This window comes from Ictidomys tridecemlineatus, chromosome 2 (genome assembly GCF_052094955.1).
Source record: "Ictidomys tridecemlineatus isolate mIctTri1 chromosome 2, mIctTri1.hap1, whole genome shotgun sequence".
NCBI classification, from domain to species: Eukaryota; Metazoa; Chordata; class Mammalia; order Rodentia; family Sciuridae; genus Ictidomys; species Ictidomys tridecemlineatus.
In genome coordinates, this window is record NC_135478.1 from 188,163,119 (window position 1) to 188,185,317 (window position 22,199).

The window sequence follows — 22,199 nt, forward strand, 5'->3', positions numbered from 1 at the left end:
CCTCTAACCTAAGCAGTAACTGATATCCCTGTGGGTTTTTTTTTCTGTAATAAAAGAGATTAAGGAGCCAGGGATATAGCTCAGTTGGTAGAGTGCTTGCCTTGCATGCACAAGGCCCTGGGTTCAATCCCCAGCACTACCAAAAAAAAAAAAAAAGCAATTAAAGTCAATAAACTACACAAAATTTATGTACTGCCTCCAATTTATACAAATGTCATATCAATTTTTACCTAAACCTTATGAATTATAAAAATGCACTGAATCTTAACACATTTTAAAGAAATTCTATAGACTTTCAAGGAAAGAAATGTCCTAGTGGTATATTTACACCACTAAAATAATTCGTTCTTAACCCCATAATTCAGTACATAGAACACTCTTGATTTTACTAGAAAGGTCCTTTTGAAAACCTGATTTAAACACTTTCAAGCTATGATGATAAATTCCTACCTGTACTTCATCATCATTCTCCCTAACCCAGCTTGCACAAGGGCTACAACTATCAGGAAAGCAAGGCCACAGAAAGCAGAGGCCTGTAACAAGTCCCAGAGCAGCCCCATCAGGAGAGTCACTTGTAAAGGAGCAATCCATACAAAATGTGCCAGTGCAAGTCCCTAGAAAATAAAAGCACAAGAAAAAAAATGGTATGTTATCCCCCACTCCCAAAATCAAATAAAATATAAAACAAAATAAGCACTCAGAACTTATGTAATCAAACACTTCATGGTCCTTAGCAAATTAAAATTTAGGGGTCCATTACATGAACACAAAGCAATGAGCTCAAATATTCTACACAGAGACTAGATTTTCCCAAGAACAAACTCAAGTCACCACATTTTTAAGCATGTTTTTAACTCAGTGAAATTGAGACTAGATATCTTAAGTATTGTGTCCACAATTTATTTAAATAACATCTCTTTGGGGATAAAGCAAGAACCATCATAGAACATGAGAGAATAAAGGACTCTCCTCAGGGCTCCATCCACATAAAAATGCACAACTCTATTACCTGACAGGTATTCAGAAAAATATCTGCTCAATTCAGCAGTGATTTATTTAGCATTTGATTGGGTCTAGTGCTACAGTAAGTACTGGAAATGCAAAGGTAAATAAAACTCATTATCTGTCCTCAAGGACCTTGAATCTGTTTGTCACATAAGACAGCGCAGAATAAGAATTGCTCGCAGTATCATATTTAGCCAAAGTAAATAATGAATTTAGAGTATTAAAAGAAAGCAAGGCCTAATAAGGATTAAGTTTTGAAAATCTTATTAAGAGCAACTTGAGGTGACTTTGAGTTGGACAGTTCCACCAGACCTCAGAATGGCACTCTGCTACACAATTTAGCTTTCTCAATTCCCAGAAATAGCCAAGGCAGGGATAAATAAAACTTAAATACTTATTACTGTTATCTAACACAGGAAAACTCCATCTTTGGGGTTGCATGATTTCTAACATATCACATAAAAGATTTAATCACCAGGTACATACTTCATCAAATTTGTTCAGGTTGTTGGAAAGGAGACTAACAAGCTGCCCAATACTTATTTTATCCAGAACACGGCTTGACAGTTTTAAAGTCTAAAAGAAAAATGGGAAGTTAGGTAATACCAACAACAAAAAAAAAGACAAATACATTTATTAGTAACATTATAATAAAGCTGAGGAATTAGGCTATGTGTATGCAGTTTTAAGTAAAGGTAATAAAATTTATTTACTTATTTTTATCTAGCTTTGCATCTTCTCAGATTTATAAATATTTCTCTTAACTGAAAATATTATACTGATCTGGACATTCATCTATTTATCTTCTAGTGTATAGATAGTAGTAATTACTTTTTTTCTCTTTTATAATAGGAATGATATTGTTCTTAAATATCCATGTACATGATGTGGGGTTTTTGATTTTTGTTTTGTTTTGTTTCATTTGCTTTTATTTTTAAAAAATAAAATATAAGGCAGTGAAACTTGAAATTAAAAGCTTGGCCTTGAATTTTTTATGAAGTCTTATACTAACTCTTGTATAAAACTACTAATAGGGTCAATAAAAGTAATTATGAATAGTTAAATTATTAAATATTTTGTGAAAGATCATATTAAAAATACAAAATCTTTAAATTTTATAATGAAAAATGGAGCGGTACGTGAAAAATACTTAAGTAGATAATTTAATTTTTTACTTATTAAGTACAAGCTAAATAATTAAAATAGGTAAATCAATTCTGATTATGAAAGAGCATGGTTAAAAGAAAAAAAGATCAGAGTAATGCTTTGCCTGTAAAATTTAATAAGAATTGATTTGCTTTTAGATGGCTTTGACTGGAAAGCGTCTAACATTTCTTTCAATTGAATTCATTACAAATTTATTGAGCCTTTAGTAGATACAAATCACTATACTTGATATCTTAGGAATTAAAATTTATTAAAACATAATTCTTGCCTCAAAGCAACCTACTACATAAATAAGTATGACATGATAAGTTAGTTAAGGAAAGTAAAAATTAATAGAGTAGTTAAGAGAATGTTCACAATTCTGGTTAGACAGTCTAGAAATATTTTCTCAGATTCATCTGGAATCATGGAGAGTATCTTAAAGAATCAAGGAAGTTAATACTAAAACATTATCAGAGCAATACTGGGGGCAAGGATCCACTGAGCTAGTTTACATTTGACTTGAACTTGAGTTCTGCACAGGGTACCCCACTGAGCTTTGTGCACAGTAAGCATTTAGTGAATATTCATCAATCTAGTTATTTCTGCTTTCTTTAAATTCAGAGGCAAAACTCAATTTTGTTTGCATTTATATTCATTATTTCCAGTATAATGTGCTATGGTTACAGAATTTGGAACAAAACAAAAGGCTTTAGTTCACAATTTGAAATATAGAATGGGTCCTACATGTCCCTGCTGTGAAGATGAATAGCTTGGCCATAGGTAACATTGAGACCTGAGAAGAGCCAAGACAAGGCTTACTTTAGGGGCCAAGTCAGAGCCACATGGAGATGAAATCACATTCTTTGGTGATGATGCCAATGAAGGACACTAAATAACTAGCAAGATAAAGCAAACTGGTTAAGGACACATGCATTCAACATTGAGAAAGAATAAATGCAATAGCCTTTAATTTTTCCTTCATGCATTTTGACTCTGAAGCACATATATTTTCATTAAATGTTACTTGAAGAACATATGTTTGACAACTAGCCTTGCTCTTTATTTGACCTCGTTTACCTTTTCCTTCATGATTATATTTCAATCCTTATTTCATTTGCCCTAATGGTTGGAAACCCTTCTGCTTCAGACAATGTGGCTTATCTATCTTGATATTTGGAAGTAGTTTTTGAATAACATTCAATGCTTCTAAGTCTTTGTTTCCTAATTCACAAAATAGGGATAATAGTACCTACCATATGGAATTATGGGATGGATCAAATGAGATCACATCCCTCAATCATTTAGAAGCTTATTGTGCATATCATTAGCTATTATGATTATGATAATAAGTACTTTTTATAAATATTATTAAGCTAAATTCAAAATTTTTAATAGCAAGTTATATAGGTACCAAATAATGCCTAATAATTTTTGAGTTATGCAAAATTTCTATATCAAAATAAACATTTTATTATTTTGTCACCCATGTGTTTCTGGGACTTGTGAACTTATGAGATTGCAGTTAAGGTGGTTCTATTAAACCTGACTCTTTTTTTTTTTTTTTTTTGCCTCTGCCTCCATAAAAGGCTGTTTTGAACAATAAAGTATGGCTATCAAGGTTTTACAGCAGAGCTGACCTTGTATGTGTATCATGGAAGTGTTATGGGTTGTTCGCTGCAAGTGAATTCCAGATCCATACCCCTTATAAGCCAAGTTTGTAAAGTTTTTATACCAGGGGAAGAAAAAAGAAAAGAAGAATAAAGCAATATATAAATGATTCAATCAATACAGCTTTCTTTAATGGCCTGATAGAACCAAGCAATCACATATGGTATTGCATCAAATTGAGGAAAGCATGTGCCATTGAAATGACCTTCAGTTGTGTTTAGGAGATAGTTAAATGTTCATTTGAATTCGCCTAAATCATGCCTTAGCACCTTGGATTTTTGTCTGGATACTACACACAGAAAAGCAGAATAAGTTCTTACGATCTCATGCATATGCTGTTTCAAAAACTTTAAAGTTTTCATAGGATAACAAAGATCCAACTCAAAATAAAACAGGGGATAAATATCACAACTTGAATCAAGGTCCCCACTGGTGACAACTAGTTAAGGTGGAAATTCATTGATTGGTTTATCAATAATGATAGCACATTATACTCTTGTTAGTGAACACAAAGACAGGCAAATGGCATTTTACCATCAAATGATATGTTGGCATTGACTTTTATGCACACTATGTGCCATTTTAGCAAGGAATCATGGATTCCAAGAATATTGATAGATAGGGGTATAGCTCAGTGGCAGAGCACTTGCCTAGCAATTTGAAGCACTGAGGGGAAAAAAATCCAAAAACATGAATAACATGACTAAAACTTAAACCTACAATACAGACAGGTTACAAAAGATGCTTAATAGTTATCAGTTGAAATAACTGAATTATCAAAGAAAATTAAAAACATTAGTTATTCCTGTCATTTATTTCACAGGCATACAAAATTAATTTCAGCATTTAGCCCTTACTTGTATTAGCTCATTACCTACATTGTGGCATTTAAGAAATGTGCCAAGGAGGATACATGTACTCTGGGGACTGTGCAAGAAAGTATTACCTTCTTATAAATCAGGCTAAACATAGCTATTCTCATTTGCATTCCAATGTGATGAAGGCCAAAAATGGCCGGGTGAAGGAGCAGTGTCCTCACGATAAAGAGCAAGCATAAGCCTATGGCTAGGTAAATGGCGATGGAGCGTTCCACCTTGTTATCTGGATCATAAGAAGCTATGATTCTTCCCAGTAAGAGAGGCTGTACTGCTTTGGTGACTTCCTGAAGAAGGAGAGAAACAAAGAAAATGAAGTTAATTTCCATTTCATAAAATGCTCTCACAATTTCAACATAAGAGATTTAATCTTTACAGAAGGACTTAAAAAGGAGTTCCAGAGAGGGTCAAATGTCTATGAAACTTCGGACACTGTCTTTATATCTGGATACTTTCAAATAACATTTTTGAGCTGGGCATGATGGCGCCCACCTGTAATCCCATCTACTTAGGCTGAGGCAGGAGGATCACCAGTTTAAGCATAGCCTGCACAATTTAGCAAGACTGTGCCTCAAAATACAAAATACAAAGGGCTGGAGATATAGCTCAGTAGTAGAATGCTTGCCTAGCATGCATGAGTCCTGGGTTCAACCCATAGTACCCCCCACACACATGCACACACATTTGAATTTTGGATCATAGAAAAAGTAATTTGAAGACAAGTTTATGTATATTTTTAACTTAAAGGTGGATAATGACCACAAAGTAAAGGTATACATTCTGAAATGATTTGTTAATTACTAACACCTACATGGTGCTGAACAGTTCCTAAAAATATTTCCCATTTAATTTCATAAAACTTTTGGAGTCTTTTTATTTTTACTTTACAGCTGTTGAAACTGAGGCCAAAGAGTCAACATGAAATAATACAAAATAGAGTTTTCAAAAGTGTTTTGAGCAATGGCTTCATTTTCAGGATGAACACAGCTACTCAAGGCTTTCTACCACATAGCACAGAACTGGTGACAGGAGGGAGGAGCATGTCAGCAGCAGTGGAATTTAAGGCCAGCCACCAGGGATACCATTCCCTTCTCAACCCGGAATAGCATGGACTTCAGTGAAGAAGTCTGTCCAGTTCCTCCACCTCAGGCCAGTTCCCAACAACTCATCAACTCCTCAAGAGTCTTCCATCAACTACAAAAACAAATTGTCCATCCAATTCATTATCCTTCCTCCTGAAAATATAGGAATAGATTTGTAAAAGGAGGCCTAATTCTTCTTACCCATCTTGATAAATTTCCTTCATAAGGAAAAAATGTGTAATCCCTCATTTTGTCTAACAATGACCTAGTAAAAGGAGAATCTGGGGTTAAATTCTACAAAAAGATGTTATACTCATTGGTTTCATTTCAAGTGATATTTCCAATCCTGACTGTCCCCACCCTGCTATTGCTTAGCATTACTCTGAGCAATATCCACTTATTTCCTAATTTGATTTTTTCCCCATTCTCTACAATGTCTTTTCTAAATTGCAAATGCCCAGTACTAGCCCTCACATTCTCAACAGATAGCCATGTTTTCTACATCAACTTCATTCCCCATAGACAATTATAATCTACACATAGCTTCGTGTAGCTACTCATTCTGTAGTTCATACTTTATTTCATAACTGTATAAACTAAGACTCTGAATATAAAAAATTGAAACTCTTAAAAAAATTTCCAAAGTCATCACAAATGTGGACTATTATAATTCTTTTCTCTCATATAATCATATTTTAAATATGAGCTTGATTACATCAAACAGGTAGATACTGAGAAGAAACTGCTAGCATCTTGGCCAGATATAACCTGTTAATAGTCTACCAAATTCACTGAAGAAAACTTGTTTTTTTTTTTTTAAAAAAAAAAAAAAGAAGAACTCTTAGAGCTGGGGATATAGATAGCTCAGTTGGTAGAGTGCTTGCCTTGCATGCACAAGCCTGGGTTCAATCCCCAGCACCAAAAATAAATGAATAAAATAACTCTTTTGAATTGTATGTATGTGCTACTCATGTTAGAAGTATTCTGTTTGGCCATAAATCAGGGAGCAGGGAACATTAGTGTTTCCCATGCATACAAGATAAAGCATCATTTCTTGATCATTGTAAGACAATATTTGGAAGAGTATGAACCATGACTGCTGTTCATGAAATCAATTGCTTATATCATGTATAACAAAAAAATCTCTCTTTTTCAAAACCAATTTCAAAGAGAAAGAGGTTCATCTTAAAAACTATATCAAAGAATACAGAACCACTTATAACTACATATTGCAGCAAAAGTACTCAAATACTTCTAAGGAATAACTCCTTTCTATGCAATGCTAAAAAGAGCAAACTGAGGTAAAAGATAAATATTTTTAGCTATCAAGCTATGGCACAGAATTTTTCAAATTAGAAATGTACAGTTTTGCATAAGTTTTTTCCTACCAAGTGATTTAAGCAAAACTCCCTGCTATTGAATCCCCATTATAATTTTTTATAACCTGCCACCTCTATCACAATAAAATTATTTGCTGAATTTTTATTTGGTCACAACTTATGACAAAAATTTAAAATTTCATTCAGTATTAAGCTGAATGAAATGTTAATTTTACATTATTGTCATTTTGTCTCAACCAAAAGAGGACATACTCATTCTACAAATGACAGTGACAATTTCACAAACATGCTGATGGTATTACTCTGGGAGGGCACATGTTCATAGAACAAAATACAGTTTATTTTTTGTAGAAATATTTCAATAAAAGGACCATCTGCTAATAGCAAATCAACACAATCCTCACCACCACATAGAGTTGTTACAATTCAAGGACAAAATCAGCACTTCAAGTATCCCCCACCCTCCTATAGTTTTCACTAATCTGTTTTATGCAGCATGTTCTCTAATATTTACAATAGAACCATTACACATATCACCTGATTTTTTTATTTGGAAAAGAAAATAGAGGTAACTGATATGCAGCTTAATCTATGAAGTACAGTCTTTATAAAAATCACCCCTGGAGAAAAAGCCCTTTATTCGTGGTATGTACAAGCTGCAAGTTCTCTGTCACTTAGACTATTTTCAGAGACACAAAAACTTTCCTGATTTGCCACCTCATGAAACAGTATGAATAAACTAAGCCTTGCATAAATGAGGATAAGTGTAAAGTTGTTTGAATATTTAATAAAATATTTTATTACTCCTTATATAAAAACCAAGATGGAATTCACTTAATGATTCACTTAAATAATAATAATAAAGCCTAATGCCAATGTTTAAATCAACTTGACAGTGAAATAAGCAATGAATTCAGGATCATGAAACTCAAGTTCTTATCCTAGTACATTAACTACTCCCTCTTTGTCACCTTATTCAATTTCCTTCCCTGGATAGTTTTTCTCACTGATAAACTGAGAGGTGGAGCAAACAGATCTTGAAGATCTCCTCCAGCAATAATATCTCTGAATATATGATCTGAGTCTGTGTAGTACCCTGGCACAGGTCAAGGATTCCTTAGCTAAGTGTGTAGAATCATTTTGTAGAATCATTTTGGATATAGTTATATTAAATGAGTTTATCCCAAAATAAGTTTGTATTAAAGATTACCACTTTAAACCCAAAGAATAGTTGTTTCTAATATAAGTACAATGATTAATTGAGGAACCTCTAAAATTACCTTGTTTTCTCTTGGGTGTGGTTACTTAGTAATATCATCATCATATGTCTTCTCATTTTAAATATACTTTATATGTCTTTGTCTCAAGAATACTAGAATAGCTTAACAATCAGAAATTAATTAATGGGATACCAAGAGACTAGAGAAGAAACTATGATTATCTCAATAACAATGAGAAAGAAATTTTAATAAATTTCATATCTGTGTCTGATGATGTCCTTAATAAAATTGAATATAAATATACTTCATTAACCTGAGAAACAATTTCTCCCTCAAAACAACACTCAGGGTCATAGTCAATAAAACTCTAGGAGCATTACATTTAGATCCAGGAAAACACAATAAGAATATCACCTATTATGATCACTTAACATTTTGAGGGAACTTCCAGCTAATGCAATTCAGTAAAAAAAAAAATGACTGGAATATGAATATTGGAAAGGAGAATAAAAACATATCATTATCAGTGTAGGCCATTGCTGCCTAAATGCCTTAAGCGATCTAGACTGTATCAAGAAAATATATTCTTAAATACCAAACATGATAATTAGTGTGATAATTATCCCATTCATAGAAACAATATGACAAAAGAGACATTGTAATGCCAATTTTTTAGATATTTTTCACACAAAAAGAAATTTATAATAAAATTTGAGAAATAAGAATAACATGTGTTACTGGACATTAAATCAGAGTTATAATAAGATATGACAACAAAGAAATAGAGTGATTTATCTGAGAAGTCCAGAAACGAGTCTAAATGCATGTAATATTTTAATCTATATTAAATGTCATATTTAAGTATGACATTTTAATTCAATGAAGAAAGAGAAGATTATGGAATAAATGATGGAAAAACTCAATAGTCCTTTTTCAAATATTAGCTTTCTATTTCATATACATCAAAATGACTTCCAAATGGTTAGATATTTAAATGTAAATATAAAATAATAAAAAACAGATATGTGCCTGTATAATATTTGACCTTCATTAAAGTACAGTACCAAAGCAGAAAACAAACAAAAAGATGCACAGATTTGGCAACAAATTTTTCTTTAAATTAAACTCCTCATGGCTTAAAAAAAAAAAGAAGCAAAAGATTACTAGAAACAAAATTACAAGTCAAAGGAGAGGCAAAGAACATGAAAAGACAACTCATAAAAACAGAAATGCAGTTAATATAAAAAAATTTAAACTCACTAGCAACTAAATGTAATGCAAATAAAAATATACACTCTTTCAGTTAGTAATTTAAAACATTTTTAAAATAATAACATCTATTGTTGGTGAGAACTGACTTTTCACACTATAGTACTAGGAGAGTAAATGAGCACCTCTTTTCAATTTATTTGTACTTGGCACTTAGGTTGGGTCTAGAAGATCTGGTAAGATTTAGGTTTTAGTTAAATGGATGTTTATTAAAGGCTATTTACAGTAGTGAAAAATGTAAACAATCTAAATATCCAACTAGGAACTAATTAAATAAATTATGCTACAGTCATATAATTTATTAAATAATTAGGTGGAAAAACATCTACTGACATTGAAATCCATTTATAATACATTAAGAGCAAAAGCAGATTAATAGTACATTATATAAAGGAATGATTACCTTCCTTTTATTAAGTATATATTCTCATGGAGGGAAAAAATGGAAGGATAAACATCATTAATCATTAGTGCTTATCTCATTATTTCATAAACAAAAATTCCTAAAATGTGATGAAAATTTGGGTAGAAAACTTCATATACTTATGATAATTAATAAAATATAAAAAGAATTAATGTATACCAAATTGGAAGAAAGTAAACATATTAAGATATACTTATTAAGATATACTGGCTTATATATCAAAGTCAAGTCTTAAAATTCTGATTTTGACAAGGAAAATATGAGAGTCAAATTTTGATTTATCTTGATGCACTAGAGTCTTATGGTAATTTTTGGATGAAGGAAGAATTTCCCATATTCTTAATAGTAAACAAAAACCTTCTTATGCTTACTGCACTAAAGAGTTTCTCAAAATTTATATTTTTAAAATATTTTCTTTACTTTGCCAAAACTGTACTTTCAAATACATATATATACCACACCAAGAACACAGTTTCAAAAATACACCTTTGAGTCATGTTTTAAGATTCAATGCCTAATTCAAAAATTATTTTTTGTGTGGGTTTTTTGTTGCTACCTTTTTGTGTCTATTTAATTTCATTAATGATTACTGGTGATGTCTTCACTAGAAATCTGAAAATAGCCTTTGTATTCTGTAAGACAATGCTCCTGGGTTTTCAGACATAGCAATGAATGGGTATACAATAATGGAATATGTGTTAAAATGTTAAGTTTAATTATATTTCTGAAGTAATGCTTAGAATCTAGCTATCACTTTTAAACACTGGTAAAATATTCTCATGTGCCCTATAAAAATCAAATTGTTGCTTCAAGATTTGCTTAAAGCATGTATGTAAAAATAAGTAAATACAAATAAAGAGTATTTGTGCACTTAGGTAGAGAATCTGTTTAAAAATATAGTAATGATGACATATATATTAAACATTTGATATATAACAGGATCTATTCCATGTGCTTAAGTCATTTAATTTTCATGACAAACCTATGAAATATATGCCATCATTTGTCTCTACTTTATAATAAACAAAGACTAACAGTTTAAATAATTTGCCCAAAGCCACACAGCTATTGACCAGCAAAACTTGGATTTCAACTAGAGACTTTGGTTCCAAAGCTCTCACCTGTGTATCCATAACTCTAAATCAACATGAAAATGTTACAACACAACATGACTGCTGAGAGCCATAGCCAAGTAGGAATGACGCATGGCATTTTTGGTTGAAAGGTGACTCCAGCAAGCCATTGAGATGATATGATTATGTTAAGATCTGCATTCAATTGGATATTAGACCCCTGCTGTCCGCCTGGGCCTGCTACTTTGGAGCTCTAGTGGGACTCCCAGAGAGTTCCCATTGGTTGGGGAAATGCGGTAGGAGGGATTTCCGGAGGAGGGACCTTCCTGTTGGTGTAGTGTGGCCGCGTGTGTGATTCGGCATATTTCCCGGGAGCGAGTGTGGCATTGGCGGGAGTTTCAGAAATAAAGTTTGTTCCTGCTTGAGTGGCTCGTGATTTTGTGCCCAGCCAGACTGCGGCACATGACAATCTCTTATTTGTTTACCAATCATACATCATCATCAATTCAAAATTAATCTAACAAATCAAGATTTAAATTAATATCAATATAACAATATGTGTTCTATTTCTCTAGGCCCATCTCACAAACACATAATTTAAAAATGGAAAAGATTCTAGAGATAGCACACTGTACTATCACCCTTATAACTGTATAGTTAAAGAAACTTGAGTTCCAGACAAGTTCTTAGATTTTCCCAAAATTGTCAAATGGGTTTATGTCACCAGAGCATAAACCTATCTCAGAAGAGTTAGAAAAATAATGCTCCACCTTTGGGAAAAAATACAGACTTGAGAGTATCATATGTAATATATGTTGTTTGACCATGTCATATCCATCAGAAACCATAGGACATAGATGTAACTTCATAGACTACTCTCTCTCCTATGAGTGAGATAAATCATATCCCAATCTCCTTTCTGATCCCAATTCTAAAAACACAATCACAGCCAGTTCCTAATTTACAAATATTATTTGTTCTGAAATTTCAGATGTAAGAACAGTGTCTTTAGCCTTAAACACAATCTTCTACTGAACGTGGTGTTGGATCTCTTGGTTAGCCTAGGTTTGCCCTTAAATGCTCTTAAGAGCACCTTTCCATTTCAGTAGTACCTGAAAAAGCCTAACCAACCTTATATCAAAGTTTCCACAAGAAAAGATGGAACATCTCTCCCTGTTGCAGTCTTGGAAGAGAAATATAGAGCCCCTCTTAGCTATGGCTTTGCCCTCTCATGCCCCTGACATCTATCCTTCTCCAGTCTTAAGAGTCTTAAGAGGGGGTGCTGGAGGGAAGGAGCACAAAGTTAACAGCTAAGGTTGGAACTGTCAGATAAAAGACACATTTTAGTCTCAGTGGGATGGCTGTCACTTTCATTCAGGAATCTTTCCCCAAAATTAGTCTATTTTTTGCACAGCTCCTCTTCCTTCTTCTAACTTGGCCTTCTCTTCTGCAATGACCCTCAGAGACCTAGCTACTCAAAATGTGGCCTGAGGGCAAATTTCTCTACCTGAAAGCTCTTAGAACCAGATCTCAAGTCCCAACCCAAACCTGGTGAGCCAGACTCAACTAGATCCTTGGGTGAACTGTCTGCATATAAAACTTTGAGAAATGCTGCCTTCTGTCATTAAAAGACTTAAAATTAATTTTGCTGCATTTAAAAATTATCCAGAATTTTCATTAAGAAAACAAGCAAAAATTTCTGTGTGTAACACACTGAATCCCATCATTTTAGATCTAATGAATGTTTTGTCTTTCAGGGTACATACTGGTGCTTATCTACCAGTGGTCCTTAGCCCAGCTGGATAATTAGAATCGCCTAGGGAATACTTCAAAAATATACTGTCCCAGATCCGATTCCAGACCAATTAAGCCACATTATCTGAGAAGCAACTACTTGTTACTCTAAAGGTAAGTAAAAGTCTCCTACATTTCAAAGAAAAAAATTCTGACACACTTTGAAATGCCAAGTGTTCTAGTCACAGGATCTGGTAGAAGATGTGGAGAGCAATGGGCAGCACAATCTCTTAAGGATGGGGATACCAGTTTTGGTAGGGAGTAAAAACACTGAGGATATAAGAGGAGTGGAGGGTGCTCAGAGTGCAAGTTACCACCAGGGTCAGAGAAACAGCCAGATATGGGGGTATGGGGTGATGCCAGAGAAAGATGAGAAAGGAATCCCACATGGCAGGACTCTAGAAGATTTGCAGGAGGGAACAGTTCTTAGGGATCTAATCACATGGAAAGGATATCCATAAGCCAAAATGCCTAAGGCAGGGCCTGTCCATGTGAAGAATTCCCCCAAACACCCTCCCTTCTTTACCAGTAGACTGCTTTTCAAGTGCCTGTCCAATGTTTTGTCCAAACATAAGAGACAAAGGTCTTTCTTTACAATGCAGTCTGTGGAACTTGAGGACTCTGACAATATGATTACCAGGACTTTTTTATGCCCTTAAACTTCCTGGGACTTAAGAAAAGTAGTTTGACCTACGTTGCACTGATAATATACTTCATTTCTCTGGTTGTACACAATGTAGTGTTATACCGTATGTGCAGTCATACAAGTCCCTAGGATAATGATGTCCATCCCAAGTAATATCCTTTCAGATGCTCTCTACTTAGCCTCCCTCAGAGGATCCTTAAATGACTCTCACAACAGCCATCTTTTTTTCTATGCTGGGAGTCTTAAATGTTAAAAGACAATGTTGTATCCGGCGGCTGAGTCAGAGGAAGAAAAAAACAAGTGCCGAGTTAATGGTGACAAGCGGTAGCTAAGATGATTAAAATTATATCAGCATTGCAGAAAGATAAGCTCTTTCATGATGGCATTTCCTTTTTCTTAACCTTTCACAATTAACAGCAAATGTTAAGAGTACTTTTTTTGTATTCATCCCGAAAACAACCAAATATTTATTTTACCACAATTATCATGATGTAGAGGAACTAAAAATAGACATATGAAAGTTATGGCCATCTATTTCTAAGAATAGTGTTAGAGCCATGTCAATAATCCATGCTTCATGATCCCTGCTTATTTAATGAACAGGAGGAATGCACAGAAAGAAAACAATAGTCAGGCACTGGTGTCAGTTCTTAAAAGGATAGAGGTCTTTTTTTAATGGCTGAACCTTTGCTCCTTCTTTTATTTCCTCTAAGGAACAAAAGAGTAAAGTTAACAAGGCTGAGAAGGGGAGGGGAGAAGAGAATGGGGAGAGGTTGGTTAATTGATATGAACTTACAATTAGGAAGAATAAATTCTAGTAAAGTGACTATAGTTAATAATAATTTAATGTATATTTGAAAATAAGTAGAAGAGAAAATTTTAAATGTTGTCACCACAAAGAAATAATAGCTATCTGAGGTCAGTATTCTGTTTTGATCATTAAATATCACACAAATGTATCAAAATATTACCCCATACACTCTACATTGTGCAACTTATTATGTGTCTATTAAAATTTTAAAAGTAATTATTAAATTAATTTTTAAAAGAGATCAAATATCTGGAAAAATTGCACTGGTCTAAATAGCTAATGTGGTTTTCTAAATTCTTTGAGACTTGATTTTTCAATATTTTTATGACTGAAAACTGTCTTGACAAGACTAAAAACCTATAGCCCTCTTCATATCTTCTCATCAAACACACTTCACAGCTGCTTTTCCTACCAGAATCATTTTCTAGTCGATAATCAGTTGGTTACCAGTATGAATTGAAATATATTTTGCCCTTCAAATTCTCCGCTGCTTCCAGAGATGTAGCCTAGGACTCAGGATAGCTCAGAAATGCCTTCTACCTCACCTCATCCATGGATAATTAATACATTATGTATGGTGTCATAATCTCTTTTTTAAATCATGTGACATTAAGATCTTATCCCCTCTTTATACCTACTCCATTCCTTTCCCTTAGGTTTCCCTTAGCACTCTAGGTCTCAACTGAATAAAAAATGTTTCCCAAAGATCTCAAAGATATAATAAAGATAATTAATTCTTGAGTTAGCTAAGTCATGTTAATTAACAAATTATTTTTCCCACAACTTTTTCAGGATTCTGTAATATATGTCTCTCTCTCTCTCTCTCTCTCTCTCTCTCTCTCTCTCTCTCTCTCACACACACACACACACACACACACACACACACCCCTCCTAGGAGAAATTCTTTTGGCTTTTTAAATGACAGAGCAACATATATGACTCTATTTATTATATATATATAAATCTATAGATCTATAAAAGCATAAAGGCCAGAAAGTTTTTCTAGAGATCATCAAGACCATTAGAAAACACTTTGGACCTAACTGTAGTAAACTTTGTCAAGAAAAATTTTAAATGAATTTTCCCTGGACTGTATGAAATAAATTCTTAAAGCAGTGTAACTCACATGGCATTTCATTGGGACAGCCTATGACACTGCTACCTCCAGGAAGCAGAAAGACATATGAATAAAACACAGGTCAATTCATATGCTCTGTAGTATCCCAAAGCAATATTGTGCACAGCCATCCCTTGAAGTCTGGACACATTTCCCACTTGTCACCTCCTTTTTCAGGTTACAACTAAGGATTCAAAGTGCCATTTAGATTATATACAAAATAATAGAGTCACATTCGAGAGCAACTGGGGAACATCCAAGGTCCTTAAAAACCTGGATTTTCAACCATGCCACTCTTAACACTAAAGAAGACACAGAATATTTAGAAAATACATTGCAAGTGTATCTCATTACCAAATGTGAAATTTTTGCTATGTTTCTTTGAAATAATTCAGTATATAAATATGATTTGAAAATATTACAAATATTCCTATGCATAAATTACTGAATTTGACCTAATTCTCCTGACATTGTCTCCTGAAAATCAATGTCTCCTGACATTCTCCTATTGAATACAGAAAAATAAAGGCACTGGTAATCTCATGTACTGATAAGACAACATGATTTGAAATCATAAAAGAAAAAATTTTAAACAAGTAATTCATTTTTCTGGACCCATTTTACATTGTAAAGTGCCACCTGTGTTCAGGAACATCTTAGTTCCAGTGGATTTTCACTAATCTTTTTTAGGTGGTTTCTTAGTGTTTGAAGTTGGATTAGTCCTTTGTTTCTTTACCCTGGCTCACCAGATTGCCTTAGTTCTTCTATAATCACAAAAATATAATTATTTTATTCATCATATATTTACAAGAGAGATTCTTACCCCTAAATATAATAAGATTCCATAGAACATAAATCTCCAGAAAAAACATCGCCGAAGGGCATTAATGAGTTTGGGATTTTTCTTTGAAGCCAGTTCTCTATCCCATTCTCTGCAAAAGAATAAAAAAAAATGGGACCAATAAGTTGCATGTGCAAATATTTAAGTTGTCCTCTCTCCCTTAACATACCTTGCTTCACACAAGTGTATCCAAGGAGATTAACCCAAATGATTAGAGACAAAACTTTGTGGAGACTCTCCAATACCAACTTCTCAACTACTTATTTGGCAGATGCATCATATATCATTCTGCAGGGATTTGATTTCATGAAAAGGCCATATTGTATGTGTTAAAGAAAAGTGCTGGGCTTTTAAGAGCAAAGGAATGGTTGGACAAAGAAAGTATGACATTTATGAATACACATTGCTGTGCTTGAAACAAGATAAATAAATTAAACATATAAACCCTCTAAGTTTTTCTCCCTCATTCCTTAATCCTTATCTTTTTAGAACTGTGGTAGATGTTACAACATTTAAATGTCAAACCAAAAACAAGTTAGAATGTCAGGTGGATTCTTCTGTGAATTAACATGAGAAAAACTTTAAACTTTGTTTCTAAAAAGTAGAGGCATAAAATCGAAATCATCAAACTTCATTTTCAAGTACTGAAGTCATTTATCAGAGTAAAATTATTTGAAAAATGAGGAAAGAATACCATAAATTTTGCAGTCGGAATTAGATAATCTGAAATCAATACATTTTTATTTAAAAAATATTATAGGAACATCAGTTGACTGTATTTATTTTAAGCCACTGCCACTGATCTCTGTTAATAAAACTCCTGTTTTTCTTTGCAAGAGAATAAACTATCTATTACTTTCATCTTAATTGTTAAACTAGATGGTAATGAAAAAAATTTATGAACTACAGGCAACAACTAAAGAAGTAGATAGAAGCTTTACATTTTATCAATGGCTATTCCCATTACTATCAAGTTACCATAAGTAGACATAGTTCTATTTCACTTTAAAGGGAGAAAATAGCTAGATCTAAAGACAAGCTTGGAAGTCTCTATGCATAAATTGTGGCTTCCTCCAAAAGGCTGCTAAACTACCACTCATCTATAAAGCCCAGTCACCCTTTCCCATCTGCCTTCCACACTCATTCCCACTTTTCATTCACATGCATGTATCTTGCCTCTCATCCATAGTATATGTTAACTCAAAATAGGGTAAGATATCAAATACGGAGCAGAATCACCCTCTATCTATCAAAGCAGGAATGTATCCAATGGGATAACCAGGAAGGAGGGTTGGAATATAAACCAAAGAAATAGCTTCAAGATGAAGAAGTGAACAACAGTGAAGTAATATAGAAAAGTATAATTATATTCGATGAGTAAAGGGTTTCTGCTGATTCTGGTCAATGTAGTTTAAGAAATATGATAACAATGGGAACCAAAGTCCTAAAAGTGGGGATGTAAATAGATAGTACAGAAGTATAGAGACTAGAACAGAGAAATGTTAGCTATGAAAGGAAACAGAAAAAGAATGGAGTGGTAACTGAGAGGAAGATCAGGTTGGGAAACTTTTTTTTTTTTTTGTAGTTGTAGATGGACAGAATGCCTTAATTTTATTTGTTTATTTTTATGTGGTGCTGAAAATCAAACCCAATGCCTCACACATGCTAGCCAAGGCTCTGCTACTGAGCTATAGCCCCAACCCAGGTTGGGGCACTTTTTAATGTGTAGCACTTGAACAATTTATAGACTGAGAGGAGTTAGCAGCAAGACTAAGGTGGTACATTCCAGCAGCACCATAGTAGAATCAGGAGGGCAGAAGTTCTATAGTTATAAAGTCCATATGTTAATTATAATCACAGAATGAATATGTGGTTTCACACTGCAGTGATGTAGAGGTTTCAATTCCATGGTCACAAAATTCAGCCAGAGGGGCTATTGGACCTCAACCTCAACCACGACCACATGGCAACCATCTGGGGGTCTTGCTCACAAGACAGATACATCTTGTGAGGCCAGGGTCACTCCCTAAGGTACAGAGGTATCAAGTAGTATAAATGGTATATCGTTATTTCCAAATTTCAAAGTTTGAAAATTCCACATGCCAATTTTATAAGAATAACAAGGTGAAGAAGTGATTCAAAGAGCAAAGCAAAAATAGCAAAGGTAGAATTTATGGACTTAAACTGGCATAGAGTTGTTGAACTGAAACAAAATTGCTTAATTCAAAGATTGAATTAAAATAGGAGGTGCCATGAATCTGAGAAGAAAAGAAATATCAGGCCAGATAGTCTGTAGATTTAAGTATATGTCCTCTTCAAAAAATTTGGCCATTTCAAATATATATATAATATAAAAATATATTTAGATCACACATTTTCAATGAACCTAACCCTACTCTGATTGATATTTCTTTCAGCATTCATTTAGGATTTGTTGGTTGATCTACTGTATAATCTATATTATTTTGAACTTGTTAACATACTTACACTGTGTTCTTTATATATTTCATCTCTCCAACAATGTTGCTGGTTTTTTATATAATGCTGCATTTCACATTCAATCATTCATTTACCCATCAAATACTTATTAAGTAGATACTTTATGACAGGCTCTATTCTAGGCACTTGGGGATGCATCATAAACAAAACAGAAAAAAAAAACAATGACAACAAAAAAATCCATACCTTCATGACACTTATACAAAAGTGTTCAATAATGGAAGTTGACCCTTGGTCTTGGAAATATGAATTTGCTACTCCTACTAGATATATTTTTTGAAAAAATACAATCAAGAAAAATAAGTTTTGATATCTTACTTTTCCATGAAAATATCAAAAAAGGGTAAATAAATCTAATTAAAATAAGGTAAACAAAGCATAAACCTTATCCAACTTTTCAATTTTGGTCAATAAATTGGCAGGTACATTTTCCTTTTTAATTCCATTTCCCTTTCTGGTATTAGACACTGGACTACTAGCACAAGACCCAGACTAATTCATTCACTACTGTGATGAGTCCAAGGAGTGAGCATGTCGTTCTGAAGTCTCTATATTTTCCCTGTTCAGCCAAGGGCAAAGTGCTCTTTTCTCTCTAGTGTATAAAGGGGGAAAGCAATGAGTTTTTGGTAAGGACCCATAACATGGAGAAAGCCATTCTGAGAGACTAAATCAGCATAAGGCAAATGCTACCAGGTAATATTTGAGACCTTGGTTCCACAGATTTCCTAAGGCCAGGTAGCTAACTAGATGTTCACATGGTTTGACTTCATGAGCCAATAAATTCCCTCTATTTACTTAAACTTATTAATTTGGTTTCCATCACTGGCAATCAAAAAGGTCCTAACCAATACTCATCAAAAGGGGAACTCTAGGAAGTTCTTCACTGTAGGCAATAGTGTTTCTACAGGTGGACAGTATAGACCTAGGTTGGAATCATGGCCCCATCATTTATTCATTGGCAAGTGACATTATCTTTTCAAGCCTCAGTTTGCTCTTCTATAGGATGGAGATAATAGTGCTGTTTTGGTAATAGGTACTCAAAAATATGATTTCTTTTTACATCTTGGTATCCAATAACCATTGCCTTAAGATTTCCCAGGAACCATATTGGAATTCACATATTAAGATTCTGGAAGCAAAAATACATGATTTGCTTCATAATGATGTTGCTTTAGTCTTCATAAAACCCACCTCATGCTCTTCAAAGAGACATAAATTCTCAGAATGTAAATAATGTGTTTTCTGCAAAAATAAGTCATTTCTCAAACAAATACTTAGCTTTCTGTCATGATTTCATTGTTTAATTCTTGAACTGGTCAAGATTTTAGTGAGCCTATAAAATGTTCTGATTTTAAATGTGCCAGTTTAAGAATTAAGTCCTTTAAAATGCTAGTTTTATATCTCTAAGTAATTAATAATATGACTGTATCTCTTCAATTAATAACAATCTTCATGTACATACCTTTCCAACTTTTCAGATAGATTGTCAGCAGAATCAGCAGAAGGAATTTGGTATATGTCTGACAATTCCAGGCGCTGTCTGTACCCTTTCCTCAAAATTGGTCTAGTCCAGCTAAAACAGAAAGAGGCAGAGCACATATAAGTGTTCCTTTGATTTGGTTTTCAACATAAACATGGAATCTGATACCAATTTAAATCTTCTAGCATGTGAATAGTACCAGAGGCATGCATAAATATGACAATAAGTCAATTTATATAAATAATAGAATTCATATCCTACCAGATACACCTGTATAAAACATCAACACTGCTTAAGTAATGTGACCATCTCTTTGTCAAAGGGATCAGGAATAATGATGATACGATACTTCCCAAAGGAAAACAAAACCTGACTGATAAACAGACAACAGATACTTAATTATCATCTTCCATAACTGTCATTCTAAAACAAGGTACTCAGCAAAGACTTATATATAAAAGGAATAGACTATAGCTAGGAGTGAGTAGTTTATATCAATTTGTGGACTTACTTATCATGTCTGAATCATCATTTGAGAGTAGGAATTGTAACTCTCTTATGTTTCTTTACCTCACTCCACTATAGTTACATGGCTGTCCTCTAGGCATCTAATAAATAACAATTTGTGATGAAAATTAGTGATAGTGGTGTGGAAAATAATTAAACAGAATACCCCAGTATTTTCAGATATATTATTTCTAACTATATGGATAAGGCAGAATAATCTTCAGAAATAGGAAAATCTAAAAAGAAAGAAGAAGAGACAGGTGAAAAATTTGAAATAAATCATGGACAAAGAAACATTTCTAAATAAAATTTAAGAGAATGAGAACTCCCTTAGGTGAAATTTCACTTATCTATTGAAGAAAGGAAACTTGCATTTAATTATTCCCCAAATTATGTTTTCTCCCTCAGCATCTTTCTTTGTTCCAGAGAACTGTAAAATCTGGTGTCATTGGCACTTCATTTGATTATGCATCAAAATGCCCTGTTAAACCACCAAAACTCAAAAAGGAGCATGTTAGCCCTGAGAGGAAAGATAAATTTATAATAGGAACAAATACTCTAACGAGGCATTTCAGAATTTTTTAAAAGGGAGTGTAATGCCACATTCAAAGATTTTGATATTATTACAGAGCAAAACTTTGCAGATGGCCTTCCATGTCTGACCTCATCACTTCGACATTAAGGGTCTGGATTCTTCTTCACATTTCTTCTTCTCTGGCTTCTTTTTGCAGGGACCACTCTGTTACTGATATTTCTAAAATTTGTCTTTCTACCACACTTTTGGTGCAATGCTACATCGTTTACAACTAGAGAAATGAAAAGTTGTGTTGAAATTGTGGACAATGGATCAAAATGCATTCTGCTGTCATATATATCTAATTAGAATAAATAAATAAATATTTTTTTAAAAAAATTTTTAAATAAAAGATTTAAATGAATTAAGGCCCAGCTCTAAAATTAAGTAATTCTATCAATCATTTCTTGGTAAGATATTAATGAGGATATCAGTGATGTGATGCTTAATGTCACTTTTTTTCATTAACTTGCAAATATGCACTTAAACAAGAGCTTTCTTTAACAAAAGGTGATAATTAGATTCAGTCTTCATTGCTGGGTCTGATCCATTGGTCATTTTCTGGAGAAAAATAATGAAAATAGATGAGGCCCATCTGAATGCCGTAGGACAAGAAGCACCAGGATCACATCATGTCTGCAGTTGGCACCATCTGAGAAAGGCATGGCACCTCCACTTAGTGCTCAGCATCCCAGTGACCAACATACTGGAGGGTGAAGTTGGAAATATAAATGACAGGCTGGGGAAAACAGAGACAGACATTTAGGATTGGATTTAGGTTATGATCCTTGGTAAACTTAAGCCAAGAAGTAAAAAAGGTAAAAC

General features: G+C 33.5%; 1 protein-coding gene across 1 annotated transcript in view; it reads right to left on the reverse strand.

The window, feature by feature from the left end:
- Positions 1–22,199, reverse strand: part of Cftr (CF transmembrane conductance regulator) — a 153,250-nt gene that overhangs the window by 110,121 nt on the left and 20,930 nt on the right. The window contains exons 2-6 of the mRNA XM_005332271.4: positions 20,276–20,386; positions 16,297–16,405; positions 4,769–4,984; positions 1,492–1,581; positions 451–614 (exon numbers count right to left, since the gene is read on the reverse strand). Of these exons, the coding sequence (XP_005332328.2) occupies positions 451–614; positions 1,492–1,581; positions 4,769–4,984; positions 16,297–16,405; positions 20,276–20,386 (690 nt within the window). The remainder of the gene's footprint in view (positions 1–450; positions 615–1,491; positions 1,582–4,768; positions 4,985–16,296; positions 16,406–20,275; positions 20,387–22,199) is intronic.